Source organism: Mus musculus, chromosome 19 (genome assembly GCF_000001635.26).
Source record: "Mus musculus strain C57BL/6J chromosome 19, GRCm38.p6 C57BL/6J".
Classification (NCBI taxonomy): Eukaryota; Metazoa; Chordata; class Mammalia; order Rodentia; family Muridae; genus Mus; species Mus musculus.
The window spans coordinates 18,858,632-18,881,106 of record NC_000085.6 but is presented as its reverse complement, the minus strand read 5'-3'; the positions used below and the strand labels follow the sequence as shown (position 1 = coordinate 18,881,106).

General features: G+C 39.5%; 1 protein-coding gene across 7 annotated transcripts in view; it reads right to left on the bottom strand.

Moving 5' to 3' along the window:
• Trpm6 (transient receptor potential cation channel, subfamily M, member 6) overlaps positions 1-22,475 on the bottom strand; it is a 162,345-nt gene that overhangs the window by 11,415 nt on the left and 128,455 nt on the right. For 6 of the 7 annotated variants that reach the window (NR_157571.1, XM_006526951.3, XM_017318152.1 and 3 more), the window contains 9 exons: positions 18,819-18,936; positions 14,818-14,909; positions 13,095-13,153; positions 10,582-10,607; positions 8,845-8,895; positions 7,213-7,278; positions 4,985-5,271; positions 4,272-4,354; positions 3,335-3,540 (listed from right to left, as the gene is read on the bottom strand). Coding sequence is in view for 6 of the 7 variants with exons in the window: in XM_006526951.3 (XP_006527014.1) it covers positions 3,335-3,540; positions 4,272-4,354; positions 4,985-5,271; positions 7,213-7,278; positions 8,845-8,895; positions 10,582-10,607; positions 13,095-13,153; positions 14,818-14,909; positions 18,819-18,936 (988 nt within the window). In the remaining variant the exon portion in view is untranslated. The remainder of the gene's footprint in view (positions 1-3,334; positions 3,541-4,271; positions 4,355-4,984; positions 5,272-7,212; positions 7,279-8,844; positions 8,896-10,581; positions 10,608-13,094; positions 13,154-14,817; positions 14,910-18,818; positions 18,937-22,475) is intronic. The other variant, XM_017318153.2, reaches the window with a different exon arrangement.

Sequence of the window (22,475 nt, the reverse complement as noted above, 5' to 3'; positions counted from 1 at the left end):
AAATCTGTGGCTTCTTTAGAGATGTAGAAATCACAGAGGACAGAGGCTCCACCCCAGGCTGTACCATGTTCTGGCTCTGAGGCCTGGTACTGTCCTTAATCTTCTTGAAGCCCAGTTTTGTCATCTAAAAGGACCTTAACAGAGAAGGCTACTGGGAGCATTCCGTGAGCTGTATCTGACTCGTAAGAAGCTTTAAGTGTCGGCTGTTATTCTCATTTTCTTTACTCTATCTAGAACCTCTCATGAAGTGACATATTATCTTATCACGGGTAAAACCTCGTTTCTATCTCATTTCCCAAAAGTGTGTTCCCTAACACATACAGAACACCTAACATAGAGTATTTAACCCACCGACTTATGTTTACATGTTAAACCTTAACTCCTAACTACACGTTTTGAGTTGTTCTATGGAAGAAAGTCTTTATGACCTGTGGAGAAAGAGAGAAGCCCCAAGGACAATCAGTTGAGTGTCCTCTACATTCACTTAGGGTAATTAACCAAGCTCTCCCCACCACACAAGAGCCACCCAACCCAGTCCATCTTACCTCAGTCTCTCCTGATATTTGGAAAATACAGAACAAGTAAGATAATTTGATATCTAGTTACTCTATTTACTGATGACCTCTTTTTAGCAAAACCCAGAGAAAGCCCAGAAACTTTTATAGAACCTTATCTAACTTGGCAAGGCCAATGTCCTTGTACTCCATCTATATAAACAAGGTATCTCTTTGTAGCAACAACAGTCATGATGATGTGGGTGCCTTTTTTAGAAATTGCTTTATCAAATAAAAAAATTAATACTGTATCCCAAAAAATCCATTGAAAAGTAGAATAAGGAAAAAAATCAAACCCTAACCAAATTCTCTAATTTGAAATACAATTGTTTTTAATTTCCACTGCTGGGAGTTAACTTTGGGACTTCAGTGTAATGATGATGATTCAGGCCCTCCTATGTAAAATTGTTAGGCGGCAAAAGACCAGGAAACTTCATTATAATTATAAATGATGGGAAATTGGTCACACCTCTCCTCAGAGTTCAGCTTTCTGGCCCGTTATGGCCATTTCCGGGTTAACAAGTAGCACTTCTCTTGGAAGAGTGGAACAAGAGAAGGGGAAATGGAAAAAAAATCAACTGCCCATGTTCATCTTTCCTCTCCTCAAAGAAGACAAGCGGAGAACTCCATAACGACTTATTAACAAAATGACTTAAAGGCATGAGATTATGTTTCCCATTTAGAAATGAGGGAAGTTGGTCCTCAGGGTACACAGCTAGCTCACAATAGAGCCTGGCAGAGTAGTCAACTCTCCAAAATTAGAAGGTAAACAAAAGGCAATAGAAAAGGGAACGAAAATTAAAAAAAAAAAAAAAACCAATATTTCCTTTTGAACCTTGATAAGATTCAGCCAGCAATAGCATTACAGCTATAATCACTGACATAGACTTAGGTTCTTCCAAGAATTCAACTCGACAATTATCTAGTCGCCTGATAAGTTCCATGAGTTTCATGACACCTATTCTATGTGCTCTGTGATGTCTACTCGTTTCTTCTCTAAAGGTCAATGTTTTGACATAGTTGACATGCAGTGGCCTATTTCAGCAATTCACATAATGACTCAGGGAAACAATAAAGCTAATTCCCTCCCCCTGACGCCCCAGACTAGAATCTCAGCATTTGTTCTGTTTAATGTCACTTTGGATCACTAAGAGACATCAAAATCCCCAAACATAAACATCATTAAACTGAACCCTATTCATGTTGAAATACAAAACACACTGAAGAGTCATCATTAATTCCTTCAAGTTTCTCTTTGCTTGTTTGCTGTTGTTGTTTCTGCTTTTGCTTTTTAAACAACCCCACCCAAAACTCAAAGCAAAAGCATAAACAGTGGAACACATATGAAAACAATAAGCATCCCTCCAACCACAGCTACAAAACAGATGCCTTTAGCATCCCCACTCTGGGCATATATTCATCAAGTGCTTGCTGGTATAAAAAGATGAATTTTTTTGAACATGTTAATTCAGTTTATATTTCTTCCTTTTAAAAAAAAAACTGTGTTTGAGGTTTAGAAATATAATCCAGCCTTGAGAACACCAGAAATATCAAAAGGCAGACATACTTAGTTATGTTGTGCAGCATTTTATGTGTAGATAGATCAGTGAACATGTGATCCAAATTTCAAACTGAATTTGCATATTCCCAGACATTGATCCTGATGCCCCAGCAATGTTAATATCAACATTCCTCAGGCCTCCAAACCTGTTTTTTGCCAAGAACTGGAATGTGAAGAAAATCAGAAAAGAAGAGGAGAGTACAGGAGAGGAGGGACAGGGAGGGGAGGGGAGGGGAGGGGAGGGGAGGGGAGGGGAGGGGAGGGGAGGGGAGGCGAGGCAAGGCGAAGACAAGAGAAGACAAAAGAAGACAAAAGAAGACAAGAGAAGACAGCAAAGTTCAGGTTGATGAAATGCACCCCAAGGTGGTTATTTCCTTTCTGAATGACAGTCTCAAACACAGTAGTACAAGGAGGAGAAAAGGATATATAGAGTCAGACCAGCTTAAGCCTATGTCCTGCTTCCTCTTTAAGAGCTGTGTAACCTGAGGCAAATTATTTATACTTTCTGGTCCTAAATTGTCAATAATATATGCTTTGAGGTGCTGCTTCTGGGATTAAATGAGGTCATTTTTATGAAAACTTCTGGGCCAAGTCCTTTATTTGACCCCAAAGCTCCAGTCCATGAGCCCAAAAACTAAACTTCAGCCATAACACACATTCTGTGTCCTCCTTACAAGGAAAGCCTGCTGGAGACGCTCTGATGTTCTGTGGAATTAGACATCCAGCAGGAGGTGGGGATAGTGGGAAATTCTCTGATCAAAGGCTTCCATTAAATAAGAGTGCACTGCAGCCCTTTTTTGGAGCCAAGGACTTCCCTGAACTGTCATATCAAGGGATATATCAAAGAAGGCAAGCTAAATTATAAATTACCAAGGCAATAAACTCCATATAATGAAAAGTATCCAGAATTTAAACTTCCCCATGTATGTGAATACAAATCTAAATTTTCTGGTAAGCATAAGGCAAGGCAAAGGGTAACACCAAAACAAAGTACAAAAGCCATTACCCATTGAGTTCAATGTTTAAGATCTAAGCATGACTCTGTGCCTACATTTTCCCCTCAAAGAAGAAAACAGCAAACTGGGTACTCATGTTCATCAGTGTGCAATATTTCTGAACTAAACACCTAAATCTCTCTACCAAGCTAGGTAGAACACCTCCATGTGTCCATCCTAGTTCTTGTAAGATTTCTGGAAACTCTACATTTTCAATTAATTACCTTGCAAATCTAAAACCAGCAGCTCTCCCCGGGTATATTCATAGGTCCAGTGAGAGAAAGCCAACATCAGTTCTTCCAGGGTATTGGTGGGAGCTATTTCATCACCATTGTTGTTATTGTATTTCCGGAACTCCCCTGTCATGTACTTCTCAATGGTTAACCATTGGTTGGCTGAATGGCAGTAGACCAAGGAAACCTCGAGAAACCTGTGAGGAACAAAAGAAGCCAATGATGCCCCAACTCACACACAATATAGCAAGCATGGCAGCTACCCTACAGAGCACTCGGCTGCACAAATCACCAAACCTTGGCCTTTCTATGGAAGGAAGGAAAAAGACAGCTGGGAGGTTTGTTCCCATGCTTACTTGCCTCCCTTTTCTTTGAGAAAACTTTCCAACTATTTTATGAGTACCGAGTCCAATTTTTCTTGCCAGGCTCTATAAAATTTCTTGTAAAACAGGGGGGAAAGGCTTTATTCTAATTCCTCCACACCAAATTATGATCTGCCTTGATAAGTGAATACAAGCATATCAAGACACCCCAGGGGAAATTGTGAGTATTCGTGATTACAAACTTCCTAATTGGTTTAGGATGCTAGGGAAGTAACTAAGCTTTAAATAGACATGATTTGGGGCCATAATACCCCTGGGCATTAGCAACTGCACCCAGGATCTGCCTGTCTCACCTAATTGAAATGTTGATCATCAATCTGCTTGAACTTTTTTCCACTCGCATAATTTTAGGAACTTAAGCCAAGGTATGTCTGGAACATCTAATTATCTTTATACCAGTCTGTACAACTTTGGAAGGAAGAACCCCGAAAAGCACCATTGGAGAACTTCCCCGTGGGTCTGGTATTTCTAAAGTCTAATGGGCTGAGAAGAGGTTAATAGGAATTCTTCTTATAATGAAGAGCCACAGTGCCAGGTTTACTCACCTTGGTGTATAGGGAATGGTTTGTGGTTTTACTTGGTTAAAGGTATAGATGAGTTTTTGGGCAGCTCTTTGCTGTTGAATTTCCTTGAGAGAGAGAGAGAGAGAGAGAGAGAGAGAGAGAGAGAGAGAGAAAGAATTATTTAAAATATATATACCAAATGCATATGTGATCAATGTCAGTTACTCGTATAATTCTAGGAAAAGACATGAGTTTGGGACAGTATCAGAGGACATGGGAGAAGTTGGAGAGGGAGACAGAAGTGGCAATGTTGTAAATACAGCATTTATTAAATTCCCAAAAAATTTAAATAATTGTTCACTAACATACATAGTCTTGCTTATAAAAGATCTTTATATCAGCCTGTATAACTATGGAAGGAAGAACCCAAAAAGCACCATTGGAGAACTTTCCCATGGGTCTGGTATTTCTAATGTCTAATGGGCTGAGAAGAGGTTAATAGGAATTCTTCTTATAATGAAGAGGCACAGTGCCAGGTTTCTAGACTGCCCAACATTTAATATTATTTACCTTCTACCACTCTACCCACAAAGCAAATGTCCTTTACAACAAAAATAAAAAAAACTACCACCTTCCAAAACTAAAAGACTCTTTTTCAGTTGAGGAAAATCCATCTTAGATAAAGATGTAGCCAAAGACCTCTGTGTTGTTATGTTCTCCTTTCTGGGATCTCGGTATCTAAGGTTCTGGCTTACCCTAAGGCAAAGATGAAGCACAGTGCTCTCCTGGAAGATTTTATACCACGTCTGCACAACCTCGGGGAGAAAAGACTTCACAATGAAAACCTGCCCAGGCTTGAGAACATCATCCTCAGACCAGGTGCTGATAACTCGCATGGCTTTGCGGAGACCCCCATCCATTTCCTCTTGTGACAGCACCTGAATCATGGCAGCTCTGCCATGCTGCGACCAAGAGGACATGCTCTTATCCAGGGTCAGAGGAGAACTTTCTTCAAGCTTGTAGATGGTCACTTCCTCTCCTGCTGCAATAAGAAGTGAAAGCCAGTTAAATAAAATACGGGGTCTGGAGTGTGCTTGGTGCCCTGAAGATCAACTCAGAATCTGTTCAGCTGTGTCTGTCATCAAAGGAGGGTACAGCTAGCAGGAGCTAGAGCAGAGTCAAGGTACAAATTGGCCTGACTTGCCCTCCAGTGAAGGTGGGGAGGGTAAGGAGGAATAAACCATCAAATGGCATATAAGAATTAAGTTGTACTTACTATAAACTAACTAGTTATCGGTATTAAAAGCAGTATAAATATGTCAGCATTGTTAGACTTTTTATTGGAGACATGATTTGCTTTATAATTAAGGCTAACCTAGCTAGCAATCATTACATATCACAGACTAGCTCCAAATCTTTGGTCCGTTTGCCCTACCTCCTGAGTGGTGAGATTATAGGCATGTGATAATGACACCCTGGCTTGAGACAAATATATCTATGGAAACAATTTAACCTGTATTTATTCATTACTAGCCCCCTAAGGAGCAAGCAGTTTTACAACTATCCTTCATATAATATACACATATCTATATGTTTATCCATGCTTTTATACATAAACAACATGATGGATTTTGTTTTCTGGGTGTGGTTTTGCTTGTTTCTCCTGCTCTGCAAAGGGTAATTTTACTTCACCAATAATGCATGTTTTTACCCAGTGGAAGTCACTCGATTGCAAGTTCATACCCTGAGCTTTTGAGCTTGTCAGCAAGCTACTGAAACCCTCCATTTCCTCCTCAGCAAGAATGAATGATAACATTTGTTTCAGTGGTTTGCTGTACAGATTACATATGTCATCAGGCTTAGAGCAAGCTAGGACCTCAGGAACAGACTTAGCCCCACTTAAAAATACTGAATCCATAAAACACTGCTCTCACTTTAAGCTTAGAGAACAGAAAGGGCTCACCCCTGGGCTTGGGTATCTTATTGCTGCATAAGAGGAGTAACAATCCACACAGAAGTTCTCTCTCGGTTGTAGCCCATTGCTTATACCTTTTATACCTTCCTTATATCTTTACTTCAGATATCCCCTATGTTATTATTATTGTTTGCCTCCTTGTTTGTTTTCTGTGAACACCATATGAAGTTACCAAATCTATTCTCTCAACCTCATATCTAGTTCCTTATCAATTCTGGAGACTGTGTGGTATATTCTCAAATGTTTATTCTTGATGCTCAAAGTAAACACCACTGAAGAGCTCTTTGGAGTCCTAATTCCTTTAGGACTTTAGAGAAGAGCTATTGATTTGCAAAATGAACCATGGAGCCAAGAGGAAGAAGAAATCGTCTGCATAAACAATCAGTAGCCAACCTGGTCTTTCCCCCATTGGAACAGTGAGAAGAGACTGAGGAGGGAAGGCAGTGTAGGGACCTTTGTTACACTGTCAACTGTGCTTCATTCTGCTAGGCAGAAAACCTCGGGTACCCTTGGCTAACTCGAACTTGCTTCTCTTTACTTCTCCAGATTTTAAAAGCTACATTTGCAGTCGGAGGAAAGAGCAATCCACGGATGTGAAACAAAACAAACAAATATAAAACAACAAACAAAGGATTTCTCTTCCCATGCCTGTCAGCTTTCAGCATACTGACATGCCGTGCTTTCTTCTGTGTTCATTATATAAGGTTGGTTTGTTCTTTTCTTCCCGATGCGTGTGTCCGGCCTCAAATCATTGAATGCCAGGTGCAGGATCACGCTTGCTTCCCAACCGCTGACCCATGGAGGTCCCAGCCCCACAGGCTCAGCTTCTGACCCTAAATGCTGCCCACAGTAGTTAACAATCTCTACTTTGGGAAGTGAATCTCCTTAATCTACAACGTGGACAAAATAAAATTTGTGAGTCAAACGAGGCACATGGTGTCTTTTCTGTTGCACGCTGACATTCAGTCTACCCTTGCCTAGCCTCGAGAGGAGGGAGATGTTACTCACTGAACAGCTGGATTGGTGTAAACGGTATGGTCTGAGACAGTCTCATTAAATTATTCCTTTCAATGGCTGCAAACAAAAACAGATTGACTACTTTAGGACTGTATCAACAATTAAACCTACAGAAAGCCACACACACAAGAATACACATGAATTCCAGAATATTTCATTTCAAGCATCCTTTATTTTTTCCCACTAGCAAAAACTATTATATATAATAGTTTTAAATATAAAGTGCACCTTAAATCAAAAGGATATCTTAGTCTTAGAAAACTTTTATATGAGGTTATATAACATGGTCTATGAAGGGGCTATCTCTTTTCTCTCCCAATAACAAATGAGACACTAATTCAAATAATGTATGATTCTTTCTTATAAATGGTTTTTAATCTATGTTCCACATTCTCTAGTTTCCTTTTTCCGAAGCAAACTCAGTGCACAGTGGTCTGTGGGGACATCTACTGTTGGTTTTGTGGAGTTTGCCTTCTTTTTCCCAGAGAGGATGGAACACTAATTTTAATTAGAAGCGAGTGATCTGCATTTTCCTGCCAAGAGGCATAGCCTAACAGATCAGAGTCTGTGCAAGTTACAGTATTCCTCGCTAGAGACTCTCTACAGCTGGCAGTTAGAGTCAAAATAATAGATTACTGCTGAGCTAGAGGAGTCAGTCATAGGAGCCTAGACTGAGGAGGCAGGAATCCACAGATCCATTATTCACCACAGAGGAGAATTCAGAATAAGACAGTTTATTATGGGACCCTAAACAAATGACCTTCATATAATAAGACCAGTAATTACAGTGCTGGCAAGGTCTTGTTCACACTGAGTGTTAAACTCAGTAAAAGCCCTGTCCTTGTGTTATCTCGCCCACTGAGAGCTATGACCCTGGAGGAACCATAACGTGGCATAAGTCCAGCTGGTCTAAGTTAGTGTGCATCTCAAAACATTTGCCTCTTAATTCTCAACTAGCCCTTTGGCAGACTGTCCCTCAGAAAGAGCAAGGACAATCATTCCTACTCTCAAAGAAAGACAACTGAAGTGCTATGAAGCATTGCCTAATGACAGAGTCGAGATCCTTGGCATCTCTGCTAAATGGCATCTTTGCAAGGCACATTTGTTGGCCTTATTCTGTGGGGGGGGGGCCTCTATTCAGTGGTTATGTTCACTGAGGGATCTGGAGGGTACAAACCTACCTTTAAGAAGGACTTTCAAGTCTGCCCTTTCCCAATTCAAAATATTGGGATCAGGCTGGGGTTTAGCTCAGTGGTAGACCACTTTTCCAGCAAGGCTCTGAGTTCAAGCCCCTGAATGGCAATAAAAAAGGAACAATACGAAGAAAGATGCTCAAAACACTAAAATATATGGCTTTTGGCTAGCACTGAGCTTGCAAGGAAATTTTAGACACTAAGGGCTTCTTCTTCCAAATTTGCCAACACACATGCACATTTTTTATGTGAATTTTCTTAAATCCCAACAACTTGTTCTTTTGAGTCTAATTATTCCAGCCATTCGAGTAAATAATTTTCTGAATTGAAGCAGTGTTGACAATGTGGAGTTGATGGACGCTTATGTTTACAAGTGTAGAATCCCACACATTTTGCTCAGTTGACCCATCTGTGCACACACACTTCCTACCTGAATAATGGTGGTGAGGCTCTTGAGGGCTTTTTAAGGAGGTTGAGATCTCTGCAATCATAGAAATGATTGGCATTTTAATTACTTGGCTAGAGATAAATACATGTTTATACACTGCCTTCAACGTTACTATTAAACGGCTTAACCGGAATACCTTCCCACTATTCAGAAACGCTTGCCCAATATCCTTTCGTGCATTATTGCGCTGCTTGCTATCCTGACAGCTTCCAATCATCGGTGCAATATCTCCAAGCATATTTATATGGGGAATTGGAGAAAGACAGGTAATATTAGCCTCAAAGTATATTTCCTCTGAACCAATTACACCTCTGGGTTACAGGAGGCACACAGCTGCCCATCATGACATCCCAGAAGCATGATTCTCTGAGTTCTTTGCCAAGATGCACCTAACCATGCAAAGACAATATTAATGCCAAGTTATTAGCAGACTACATTACTGACCAAAACTAATGACAAAACATTACATCTGTGCCAGATACATAAGAAGAGGTGGCCAGTATCACATCATGGGATTTGTTAAGCTGTACCAGGACCCTGTGTTGGAAATCCAACACCTCCAGTGTTAGCTCACTCTTTTCTATCTGTTCCATCCCTAAATCATAAGGCTCAGGAGAAATCCTTTGAAATGGTTTTGCTGTTCCATGAAAATCAAAATTAAAGTGGAGAAACTTCAGTCCCTTGGCAGCAACTGCTTTACACCTACAAGAATAAACAGCAGAGTGAGCCCACGTTTAGGGAGCGCCCTGGCCCCTGATGCCGGATAAAGAATGGAGCAAGCATCCTTAAAGGTGGCATGCTGGGGACGTCAGTCAGCAGAAAAGACTTCCATTTCTGAATTCGGTCGGCAATGTAGGCTTTCAGCTCCCACTACGGGTCACTCCAGGCATGAGCGTGAATAAGATACTGTGTTCACCTTTTAGAAAAGTGCATACGGTGTGCGAGAGAGAAACATACGCAATTGTAATCACAATAGTATGCTAAGTATAAATGACGTAAAATCATTGAATACCAAGGCTGATGGATTGCCCTATTGTCACCTGGAAGATAGAAAGTCATGATCATCTGACAGTGACAAAGCTGAGTCAACGTCGCAGGATCTCCAAGACTTTAGTTACATTTATTTAACATATTTTAACTGAGCACGGACTGAATATATGCCAGACAGCACTGTACTCTGTGGAAGAGAAAGAAACAGATCACACAGAGGGCTGTTGGCTATAAGTGCAGATCCTAGTCAAGACTTTGGGCACAGAGTCTCTTTGAAACCATACAGGAGAAAGCTTCCATATGCGAGTGTGTGATTGGCTTCTTGTATGTGTGAACTATAACACTACCAATTGTTGTAGAGTCAAGATGAATCCAGGAGCTGTGCTCTCATTCAGAGAAACACCATGAAAATTACAGTCAAAACAGATTCCTCAAAGAATTCAAAGCTGAGGGCAGAGGCTTGATGGTAAAGTGCTTACCCAGAGTACCCAAGGCCCTGGGTTCAATCCTCAAAACCACAAAACCAAAACAAAACAGCACAAAAACCACACATCAGTCCTTATTTATCTGGGTGATCTCTGTTTTTATACTGAATTTCTACTTTGTCTGTATTCACAAAACAAAAGAGAATACAAAGTCAAGAGCTATACAAGTCTTACCAGAACAAGGAACTCTACCACCAGGAAAAATAAAAAAATAAAAGATAAATGTTTAAATATAAAAACTTACTGTGAACTTCATTTGGACTTCTTGTTCTGTTTGGGGAACAAATGAAAGTGCTGTTTTAAGTTTTTCAATTATCAAAACACTGAAAAATAATCTGAAATGAAATGAAGAAGATAGATAGATAGATAGATAGAGATATAGAGATATAGAGATAAAGAGATATAGAGATAGATATATAGATATATATCACAGATGTGTATGGAAGTCTCTGCTCCATCTTACCCCTATTTTACTAATAGAAAAATTTGTGGCCACACAATTATTTTCATAGAAAAAAATTAATGCCAGTAAGGCGTGTAAGCCACTTTTTATCTATGCCCCAAGCTAACTGAGAAATGGTGGTGTTAGTGGTTTTAATTAGCTGTGTGATCACACAACATACATAAGATTTAACCGTGTTTGTGTTGTTCAGGATCAATTAAACTAAAGGGTGCCTGAGCTATGCAAAGCAGATGCCTACAAATGAGTCTGAGAATGTTTCTGGACAAGCCCACAAATCAGTTTCATTAGCCCACGTGGCCCCTAAATGTTCACCGGCTGAAATTAGCTCCCTTTAAATTGTCACTTGCCCTGCTCAAGTGCACAAGTGGCCACAGGCAAGTCTGAATAAATGCATTCAAAGAATATCTCTGGTATTTAGGGTCCTTGGGGAAGAAAGTACAATTACAATTATTGTTTAATTTCATGCTGCAATAACCCACCACTCTGCATGAGCACAAACTACTGAACCTTTGAAAGAAGAAAGTCATATGTCCTATAGGTCTAGAAGCAGGCTTACATGAGGCTATGGTGGCAGTTCCCAAGAAAGGCCATGTCAGTGGAGCTGAGGACCATAGCATGGGGAGAGTTTCCTCTATTCCCATGGCCTTGTAGAAAACTAAACACACATACACACACACCAACACATTCACAGATAGACACACATTCACGTATATACATATTCACATATATACACATTCACACACAACACTCATACATGCTCAGAGTCTCCTTTTCTTTAAGATTTATTTATTTATTTTATGTATGTGAGTATACTATAGCTGTACAGATGGTTGTGAGCCTTCATGTGATTTCTGGGAACTGAATTTCTTAGGCTCTCTGCTGGGTCCGGTGGGCCCAGCTTACTCCAGTGAACTCCACTCGCTCAGTTCCTGCTTACTCTAGCCTCAAAGATTTATTTAATTATTATACATAAGTACACTGTAGCTGTCTTCAAACACTCCAGAAGTGGGTGTCAGATCTCATTACTGATGGTTGTAAGGCACCATGTGGTTGCTGGGATTTGAACTCAGGAACTTCAAAAAAGCAGTCAGTGCTCTTAGCCACTGAGCCATCTCTCCAGCGCCACCACGCAGTCTCATACACACACACACCAATACACTCACATGAATGCGCGTGCGCGCGCACACACACACACACACACACACACACACACACGCCACATATACACAATGTGGAGTGGAAACATCACCACAGCACAGTACCAAACACCTGCAGCGCCAGCTAATTGGGACACTTAAACAGGTGGATCACTTAGCCCTGGAATTTAGGACCAACCTGGACAGCATAATGAGACCATGCTCAAAACAAAAACAAAAACAAAACAAACAAACAAAAAAAAAAAAAAAACAAAGAACAGAAAACAAAACAAAAAAAAACCCTCATCTTTACTTGGTTGGGTTTCAAATTTAATTTCTCTGAATAAACAGAATTCAGGATTATACAGCCATATTCTCTCCTTCCCATCTTTTCTCCCTGTCTGTCTCAATCCTTGTCTGAGTTGATGGCTTGATCATTACGGTGCCACTAAAACCCGGGGAATGAAGATCAACCTCATTCTGTAATAGGAACACATGGAGAGCAGTGGCTTTTGAAACCCAGTGAACAAGGCCTGGCCTGAGAGTTTGGTGGTAAAGAGCACTTGCTGCTCTTGCAGACGACTTGAATTCAATTCCAAGCATCCACCTGGCTGACCATAGGTGTCCATAACTCCACATCCAAGGGATTCCGCGCCCTCTTCTGGCCTCCATGAATATTGCACACACACACATAGACATACATAAGTGCATGCAAGTAAAACATTCACAGACATTAAGTAAAAGTAAATAAATCATTGCTAAACGTAGAGAATAAATTTAATAAGGTGATCTGGTTTTTTTAAGACAAAATGGCTGGTTCTACATTACCTATCTGAAAAGATACAATGATCAACCTGTGAGTGGGGTTTTTTGATACTACAAAGGAATTGTTCACCTGCTGTCGAAGTGTGTGTGTGTGTGTGTGTGTGTGTGTGTGTGTGTGTGTGTATGTGTTAACACAGTATTCTTAAAGTAACTTGGGTGGGCAACTATTACCAGAAACTGGAAAATATGGAGAATAATTTTTCCCATTCTTACTAACATAAGGAAAATCTTGTCACTTCACATGCATTTTTTTCTTCCTATTCTGATCGTACTAAGCCTATATTCCTAATCAACTTGGAGGGCAACATCCAAAAGTCACATGGAAATACTCACAGAAAACTCCTGCTGAGGCTGGTGCTCCCAGAATTCCATGTGGGGGTTTTATCTCGGTTCTGTGCAGAAGGGAACAGACATCACAAGGTCAGAGCACTCTGACTCCATACTTCCAGTGGCACATGAGCCAAGAACACTTTCTCCCTGCCTCCAATTATCCTCAACTGGGCATTCGCTATATTTTCAAAATCTTTTAGATGTCATTGCTACAAGAACACCTGAGGACTTCTTTTTTTTAAATTTTTTATTAGGTATTTTCCTCATTTACATTTCCAATGCTATCCCAAAAGTCCTCCATACCCTCCCCCACACACACTCCCCTACCCATCCACTCCCACTTCTTGGCCCTGGCATTCCCCTGTACTGAGGCATATAAAGTTTGCATGACCAATGGGCCTCTCTTTCCACTGATGGCTGGCTAGGCCATCTTTTGATACATATGCAGCTAGAGTCAAGAGCTCCGGGGTACTGGTTAGTTCATATTGTTGTTCCACCTATAGGGATGCAGTTCCCTTTAGCTCCTTGGGTACTTTCTCTAGCTCCTCCATTGGGGGCCATGTAACCCATCCAATAGCTGACTGTGAGCATCCACTTATGTGTTTGCTAGGCCCCGGCATAGTCTCACAAAAGACAGCTACATCAGGGTCCTTTCAGCAAAATCTTGCTAGTGTATGCAATGGTGTCCCCGGATATGGTAGTTTCTAGATGGTCCATCCTTTTGTCTCAGCTCCAAACTTTGTCTCTGTAACTCCTTCCATGGGTGTTTTGTCATTAATAGTCTCCCAACCAAAAAAAGCCCAGGACCAGATAGGTTTAGTGCAGAGTTCTATCAGACCTTCAAAGAAGATCTAATTCCAGTTCTGCACAAACTATTCCACAAAATAGAAGCAGAAGGTACTCTACCCAATTCATTCTATGAAGCCACGATTACTCTGATACCTAACCCACAGAAAGATCCAACAAAGATAGAGAACTTCAGACCAATTTCCCTTATGAATATCGATGCAAAGGTCCTCAATAAAATTCTCGCTGAGGATATTTATATAGGTAGTGTTTATAGTTCTCTAGTTCAGTCAAACCAAAAGCAAAATCAGGTCTGTTGGGTTACTCTGCATCACACACCATGTGTGAAGACATCACTAAAACAAGGCGTGGATTTGAAGGTGGAAAAGCAGAGTGAAAAACTGGACATCTGGGCATTAGAGGACCACAGAGAGACCATCTCCCTGCGACGTTTTTATCCCCTCTTGTCCGTGAGCTCACTCCTGCATCTTACACTAAACTAATCACACTAGGAATTCATTGTCTCCAGAATCAATCATTCTAGCCTTGAAAGACTCCAATTGGTAAAAGTTTCTTCTCAGATCAGCTGAAATCTGTCTCACAGTAACTTTTTCATGATCTGCCTCTAAAAAGTATGCTGGAGAGAGCCTGTTTCTCCAGCATATGACAATGTTCACATATCCGAAAAGATGAACTTCTTCTGTTATCTAAGTATCCCCAGGAAAAGCAAATTACACGAGAAAAGGGAACAAAGGCAACAAAGGACTTATGTGGAGGGGTTAAAACCCAAGCAAGGATCAACTAGAGTAGAGTTCCCAAGGATTTCAATTCAATGCCAGTTAAAATAGAGGCCAGTTATGGGCTGTGGGAATAAAATTAGTGCAGCAAAGTAGAGGGTTACAGGCACAAATGTCTTATAAAACTATCAAACTATTTTTACCTCTTGTGGCTGCCTTAGGTGGTCACTGGCTTGTGTAGTATGTCGCTTGATTTCCTTCATTTTCATTTTCTGGTATATGTAAGGCTCTAAACCTTGTTTTTAAAAGAAGAGAAATTAGAAAATTGGTTGAAATGTGTTACATTCAAATCACATTTCCCAAATAGAAAAATCTGGACACAGTACACTTATTTAAACTTAGATATAGTTTTCTCTATTTTTAGCAAATTTCACCAAGTTTCATTTTCTTTCTTTTTTTCTTTAAGTGATTGGAAACTGTATATTCCGTTTCTATTCTTCTATAGTTGCATTCATATTTATAATAGCTTCTACTTCTCTTTTGAAATTGTATTTATTATTATTCTTTTTTTTTTTTTTTTTTTTTTTTTTTTTGGTTTTTCGAGACAGGGTTTCTCTGTATAGTCCTGGCTGTCCTGGAACTCACTTTGTAGACCAGGCTGGCCTCGAACTCAGAAATCCACCTGCCTCTGCCTCTGAGTGCTGTGATCAAAGGCGTGCGCCACCACACCCGGCTTGAAATTGTATTTATTATTATTCTTATTGCATGGCATGCACATGTGGCATTTGCATATGGAGGTTACAGGACAACTTTATAGTGTCCCCTTCAACTTTTGTGTAGAATCTGGGGACTGAACTCACATCTTCCAGCTTGTTCAGCAAGCACCTTACCCACTGAGCCACCACACCTACCCTAACTTTTATTTCTCTACCAAAGACAGGAATTAAATAGTCCATGATGCTTTCCTGAACACATTCAGCAGCATTTTACATTCACCATCTCTGGCATTCTGTTACCCATACTTTAAAACATATGAAATTTTAGTTGTAAATTAGTAATCCTTCCTTCATAAAAATTACCAAACACAAAAATCACAATAAATAACAATAATGACAACAGACAGAGAGAAAAATGAATGCTATCAATCAGCTTAATTTTTATGCTTTTCTTAGAATGGATAATGACGGATGTTATTTTATTACATTTAACCTGGCACCTACAGAGCTAAGAACTATAACAAATGTAAAAGACAGTAACTGTATTTTTCGATGTTATTTTGCTCTAGAAAAAAAGTATGTAAGAAATACAGAGAGAGCTATTGACATATGATAAAATTTCAGTGACCATGATGTATTATCACTAAAACAAAAAAATATAGAAAAATGTGTTTTATATTTTCATAGGATGCTTAAAAATTTTTATGAGTGTATAAGAGAGCTCTCTGAGAACTGGAGCTGTAACTTCGTTGCTAGGGTTCCCAGTGTGCATGGGCTCTGAGTTCAATCCCCAGAACTGCATAAACCAGGCACGGCAGTGCACACCCGATACCATGGCATTCAGGAGCTGAATGCAGAAAGAGCAGACGCTCAAAGTCATCCCCAGCTCCACATTAAGTTTGAGGCCAACCTGGCCTATGTGAGACCCTGATTTGGAGAGAAAATGAGAGAGAACCTTGCAGCTCCACAAATTTTATTTCCTTACCTTTTTTTTTTTTTTCAATTATTTCTTAAGAGGTTTCAAAAGAAACAAGCTTTTCAAGGATGACACCAAGCTTTGGAGTCAGGCATTTTCCCTGAAGATGATATCTCCTGATACACATATCGTCCTGTCTGAAATTCACTGGAAAGCTCATATGTATTTAAGAATGATGTACTATAATCTAAGAATGACTATAAAGAATGAAATAATGTCATTTGAGGAAAATGGGCAGAAGTCGTCAAAGAAAGGCTGGTGATCTGAATGAAAATGACCCCCCCCCATATACTCATAGGAAGTGACATCACTGGAGGTGTGGCCTTGCTGGAAGAAGTGTGTCACTGAGGGGTGGGCTTTGAGGTTTCAGAAGCTCAAGCCAGGTCTAGTGGCTCACTGTATCTTCCTGTTGCCTCCACAGACAGATGGAGAACTCTAAGCTACCTCTCCTTTGCTATGTATGCCTGCATACCACCATCCAGCCATGACAATAATGGACTAAACCTCTGAACTGTCAGCCAGCCCCCAATTAAATATTTTCCTTTATAAAAGTTGCCATGGTCATGTTTTGTTTTGTTTTGTTTTCACAGCAATAAAACCCTAACTATCAAGGAAGCAAAGCAAGACAGACAGGGTAGGACACATATCTAAGGAGTTTCTCATCTGTAAACTCTAGATTTTAAGAAAACATGAAAGTAGGTGAGAATTATGTTGGAAGAGGGACCACATGGAGAGAGAATGGTGGCAGAAAAGGTAACACTGAATATGACTGAAGCAGTGTGATAGTTTGTATATGCTTGACCCAGGGAGTGGCACTATTAAGAGATGTGGCCTTGTTGGAATAGGTATGTCACTGTGGGTGTGGGCTTTAATACCCTAGTCCTAGCTGCCTGGAAGCCAGTATTCTGCTAGCAGACTTCGGGTGAAGATGTAGAACTCTCACCTCCTCCTGTACCATGCCTGCCCAGACTCTGCCATGCTCCCTCCTTGATGATAATGGACTAAAACTCTGAACCTGTAAGCCAGTCCCAAGTAAATGTTGTCCTTTATAAAACTTCCATTGGTCATAACATCTGTTCCCAGCAAGTAAAACCTTAACTAAGACAAGCAAGTTGCACACATGTACAAAAATATCAGAGTGAACCCATTTCTTAAAATTAATACATTCTAAAAAAGTAAAAACTAAACAGGTTATATTGTTTATAAAAAACATATACTGTATAACTAAATATAACATTCGTAAATGAAGAGACATGATTTATCTTAGACTTTTGCAAGGGTTTTTGCTTTTCTTTGCTTGATTCCTGGCGTGCTTATGTTTTCACTGTGAGGAAAGGTCTTACTACATAGCCTATACTGGCCTGGAAGACGCAGTCTTCTTTCCTCGGGCTCTGACATGCTCAAATTTTTGTCAGGGATTCATCAGCTCTGCTTTATTCATGGCTTTAACATAGGTAAAGGCACAGTCTCTAGTAACCTGTGAGTCAAGGGAAGATAACTAAGCTCCTGGGCCATACTTGTGAACCAACATGACTTTCATTTAATTTCTAATGCTTCGTCCAGCTCTGTGTCCATCTGATTCACACTGACTTCATAGAGGGTTGTATCTTAAATACAAAACAGGGTTGACTCACTTTGCCATAATGTTTTCATCTGGACAATTTCTTGTCCTCAAGCATGCACCATACATCACAGGATGCCTCGTACCACCTTTCTGACTAGAGGCCAAGAGCATCCCCTTTATCATGCCAGCAAAGCATGTCTGTAGATTTGCCCAATGGCCCAATGGCCCCTGGGGAGGACAAGGGGTTGGACTTGGTATGAAAAATTATGGTCCTCACTTAGTTGAGGACCATGGAGCATAAACCAAGGAGGGTTTATAAAGTAGAAGACCCTGCAGTATCTACCAGTGTTTGATATTTAGTGTCCTAAGTAATTTCAAATGTGTGCTTTTTTTTTTTTTGATCACATGCTTTCTTCTTTAAGTGCACAAAGTTCAAAGCTGTATTTTGTGTGCATTTCTGTTCACAATCTGTCTCGTCTCACTTTACTCCTCATGCTGTGCCTTGCTTGCAGCTCTTCCCCACACATCCCATTAAGTTTAACAGGCACGTGTCTACTTGCAAATGCCCTATGTAGGTCATGGTGAATAACCAACAATGATCCTTACCAGTATCGCATGAGCTTTAAGGTTCTGAAAATTAAGCAAACTCCCCTCCCTATAAGTCAGACTGAAGGACACAATTTAGGGAAAACACTCCTTGAATATAAAAGATTATCTATATTTTAATATTTCTTTTCTGTATCCTGATAGCAAGTCCTTTAAGCAAATGAAACTTTGTCCTTTGCGTATGTGTTATAAAGCAGCAAAGAGCTGTTTCCATTGGAAGCTGTGCAATCTCCTTTTACCTCATCTCTACTCAAGAGAATGCTAGAAACCACCAGTAGTTTAAACACTACTCTCTAGAGGATTCTGCCAGATGTTAGGGTCTAAGGCTAGATAATCACATACCTATCTGGCTGAAGTTGGATACAGAGAGCCATTTCTTGCTGAACTCTTCAGTGGTGTTAGTTTCTCCTGGCTCTGCATTCAACTGGTCACTTTGATAGCAGGCATTGACTGTTATTACCTGGAAAGAAAGTCACTTGGTCAAACACAATGACATTAATCTGACACGAGTTTACCTCAATGTTCACAGAAGCATACAGTGGAAGGCAGTAATTAACCTTGGCCACACTTTGAATTACCTTGGATACTTACAAACCCCACCATTCAGGCTAGAAGGTCACAAACATCTGTGTACATGCTCTTTGCAGTCATGATTAAGAACCAGAATGTGGAGTGGGGCCTGAATGAGCATCAGAATCACTCAGGAGCAGTCATTAGCCTGCACCCTCAGGATTTCTATTCAAAAGGTCTAGGAGAGAGGTGGGACTCCGATCTCTAATGAGTTCCCAAGGGAAGCTCACACTGCTGAGTAGAGATCATATTTTTAAAAAACACAGATGTAGAGAGGGGGAAATATTTAAATTCAAAGAACTTGCATTGGAATTCTACCCCACCAGAACTTGTGTAAACTTGGAAAATAGTTTACTATTTCCATCCTTCATTGTCTCCAATCTTAAAGCACTAGATAGCTGGTATTCCATGTCTGTTTACATCTTTCCCAGGGAAAGCCAACAGGCAAATTGGTAAATCTCAAAGCAATAAATGAATGACATATGGAGCACTTGAGCTCAGATACAAGTTCTATTCAAACTCAGACCATTTGCAATATTCTAAACTAAATATTCTTAAATGTTTTTCCTATAGGATTCCAACAGGTCACGGCATTGTCTAGATGGTAGCTTTCTTTATCAAGCTAATTTTCTCCCCTAACAGATGACTTTACATTTATTGTTTCCATTAGGTTTATTTGCTTCTGCTTCTTTTTTTAACTTAATTTGGAGAGGGGGTGAATTTTACCTATGACTACTATATGTCATTTCCAACTTCCAACTCCTCCCATGCTCCCAACTCCCTCTCAAACTCATGACTTCCGCTTTAATTATTGTTACATATATATGCATGTGTGTGGGTATGTGTACATACATACAATATGCTGAGCCCATTTAGTCTTTCTTATATATGTATCTGTCAAGGGTTGACAAGATAAATTACTTAATTGGGGGCTTGTCTCTGGAGAAGACCGATTCTGCCTCTCTCTGCAGTCATCAATTGCCTGTAGATTTCCATCTAGGGGTAGGCCCTTGTGAGATATCCTGCATCCATACTGGCCTATCAACTAATGTTATTGTGAAGACCTTATTTAGGCAACAATATTTTCAAGATTTCATGAATGCAGTTTCCCTGGAAAATATAGAAGACACTACTTTAAAGCAGACATCTTAGTCCTCTGGCTCTTACGACTTCTCTACTTCCTTCTTCAAGAAACTCCCTGCACCTTAAGTATCAGGTTGTGTTGGTGGTGATATATTAGCTGTGGCTGAGCACCCCATGGTCAGGTGTTCTTAGCATTTTGACCAGTTGTGGTTTTCTAGAATGGTTTCAGTCTACTTCATAGAAAAACCTTTGATGAAAAGTGTGGAGTAACATACTTCAAGTTGTAAAAGATCATAGAAGCCAAAAGAGAACATTGCACCAGCAAAACTATCTGCCATCATTTGAGAAGGAAACACTTTCCAAGGTACAAACATACTAAAAAAAAATATTACATGTCCATCAAATCAGCTCTACAGAGAATTCTGGAAGCCACAGTGCAGACTGAAGATAGGAACAAGCATCCAAGAGATTACATTAAAAATAACAAAGATGTAATTACTGAAACACAAAGTAGGGCTAAGAATACAAATAGCAAAATAACATTAATAGTAAACTCCTCATTTACCTAAGGATAGTGGGTTACATTAGAAAACAAAATCCAAGTTTCTGTTTTCTACAAGGAACTCAGTTTACCTTCAAAGATAGGTGCTGTATTAATGTAAATAGAAGAAAAGGAGTATTCCAAGCAAAAGAGGTCAGGAAGAAAACAGCTGGCACTGTCCTAATATCTAATAAATAGAAATCAAACCAAAACTAACCAGAGGGGTCATCGAGGGAACAATTCAGCCAAAAAGACACTGCAACCCTAAACACATAGACACCAAACATTTGTGGATTCAATTCCATAAAAACCATAGTACCAGATATAAAAGTATGAATAAAGTCTTAAAGTCTAGCTCAATAGTAGTGGGTGATTTCTCTACCCGACTTTCTCTGGTAGACAGGTCATCTGGGCAAAACATCAGAATTAAATGACAACAAACATCAAATGGACTTAATGGATATCTACAGAATTTTCTACCCAAAGACCAAAGAATACACATTCTACTGAGCAGCCCGTGGAAGCTCCTCTAAGATGGACCACATCCTGGGACTCTAAAATGGACCACATCCTGGGATACAAAACAACTCTTAACAAATTCAGAAAAATTGAAACAATGCCATGTGTTCTTTCTACCACAAAGCAATGAAGCTTAAGATCAACACTAAATAAATCCCCAGTAATTACACCAACTCATGAAGATTAAACAGCACATTACCAAATGATGGATGGATCAAAGAAGAAATAAAAAGAGAAATTAAAAGATTCTTGGTACTAAATGAAAATGAAAACAAAACATACAAAACCAAACCTCTGGGACATAGTGGAAGCTCTCCTAACAGGAAAGTTTACAGCTCTAAGTACTTACATTAAGACACAAATAAATGACTTAATGATACAACTTAAGAACTGGAAAAAGAAGAACCTAGTAGTTGGGAAGAAATAATAAAAATCAGAGGAAAAATTGATTAAAGTAAGCAAAATAATAATAATAATACAAAGAATCAATGAATTTAAGAGCCAGTTCTCTGAGAAAGTAAGCAAGATTGACAGACTCTTGAGCCCACTAACAAAAAGAGAGGGAGACAAATTAACCGAAGCAAAAAATAAACAGGGAAATATTACAACAGACACCAAAGAAATTCAGAATATCATAAAGGAATGCTACAAAAACCTGTACTTCATTAAGGAAATAATTGAAAAAGTAGACAAATTTCCCGATTCATGGAACCCACTAATGCTAAGCCAAGACTAAATGACCAGCAACTTAAACAAACCCATAACAAATCAAAAGATTAAGACAATAATAAAAAGCCTTTAACTGCTTCTTATTACAATAACAAAGAAAACTGCATATTTCAAAACCGGTTTATTTGGAAAATAAATAAATAAATAAGTAAAATAAAACATGAAAAGCATGAAAGGAGGTAAATTCTCACAATTAGAGTCATTCTGACAAAATATTTATAAGATTCATTGGACTAACATGAAAGCAACATCAGAAGTTGTGGGACCTAATTAATGTATGCTTAGAGGTAATTTTATAACGTTGAATGTCTCCATTCAAAAAAAATAAAAGGTGCAATATATGTATGAGGCTGTCAATGAACAAATAAAATAATACGTTTAAAAAATGGAAACTCCCAGATCATTAACCAATTTTCCTAACTTAAACCAGAAAGAGAAAATCAAGGAAACCCAAAGTCAACTGAACAAAGGAAACAGAACTGAACTCGGGGAAAGGTCAATAAAATTGAGTTGGTTTTTCAAAGAAAAATCAAAACAGATAAAAACCTACAGCCAGG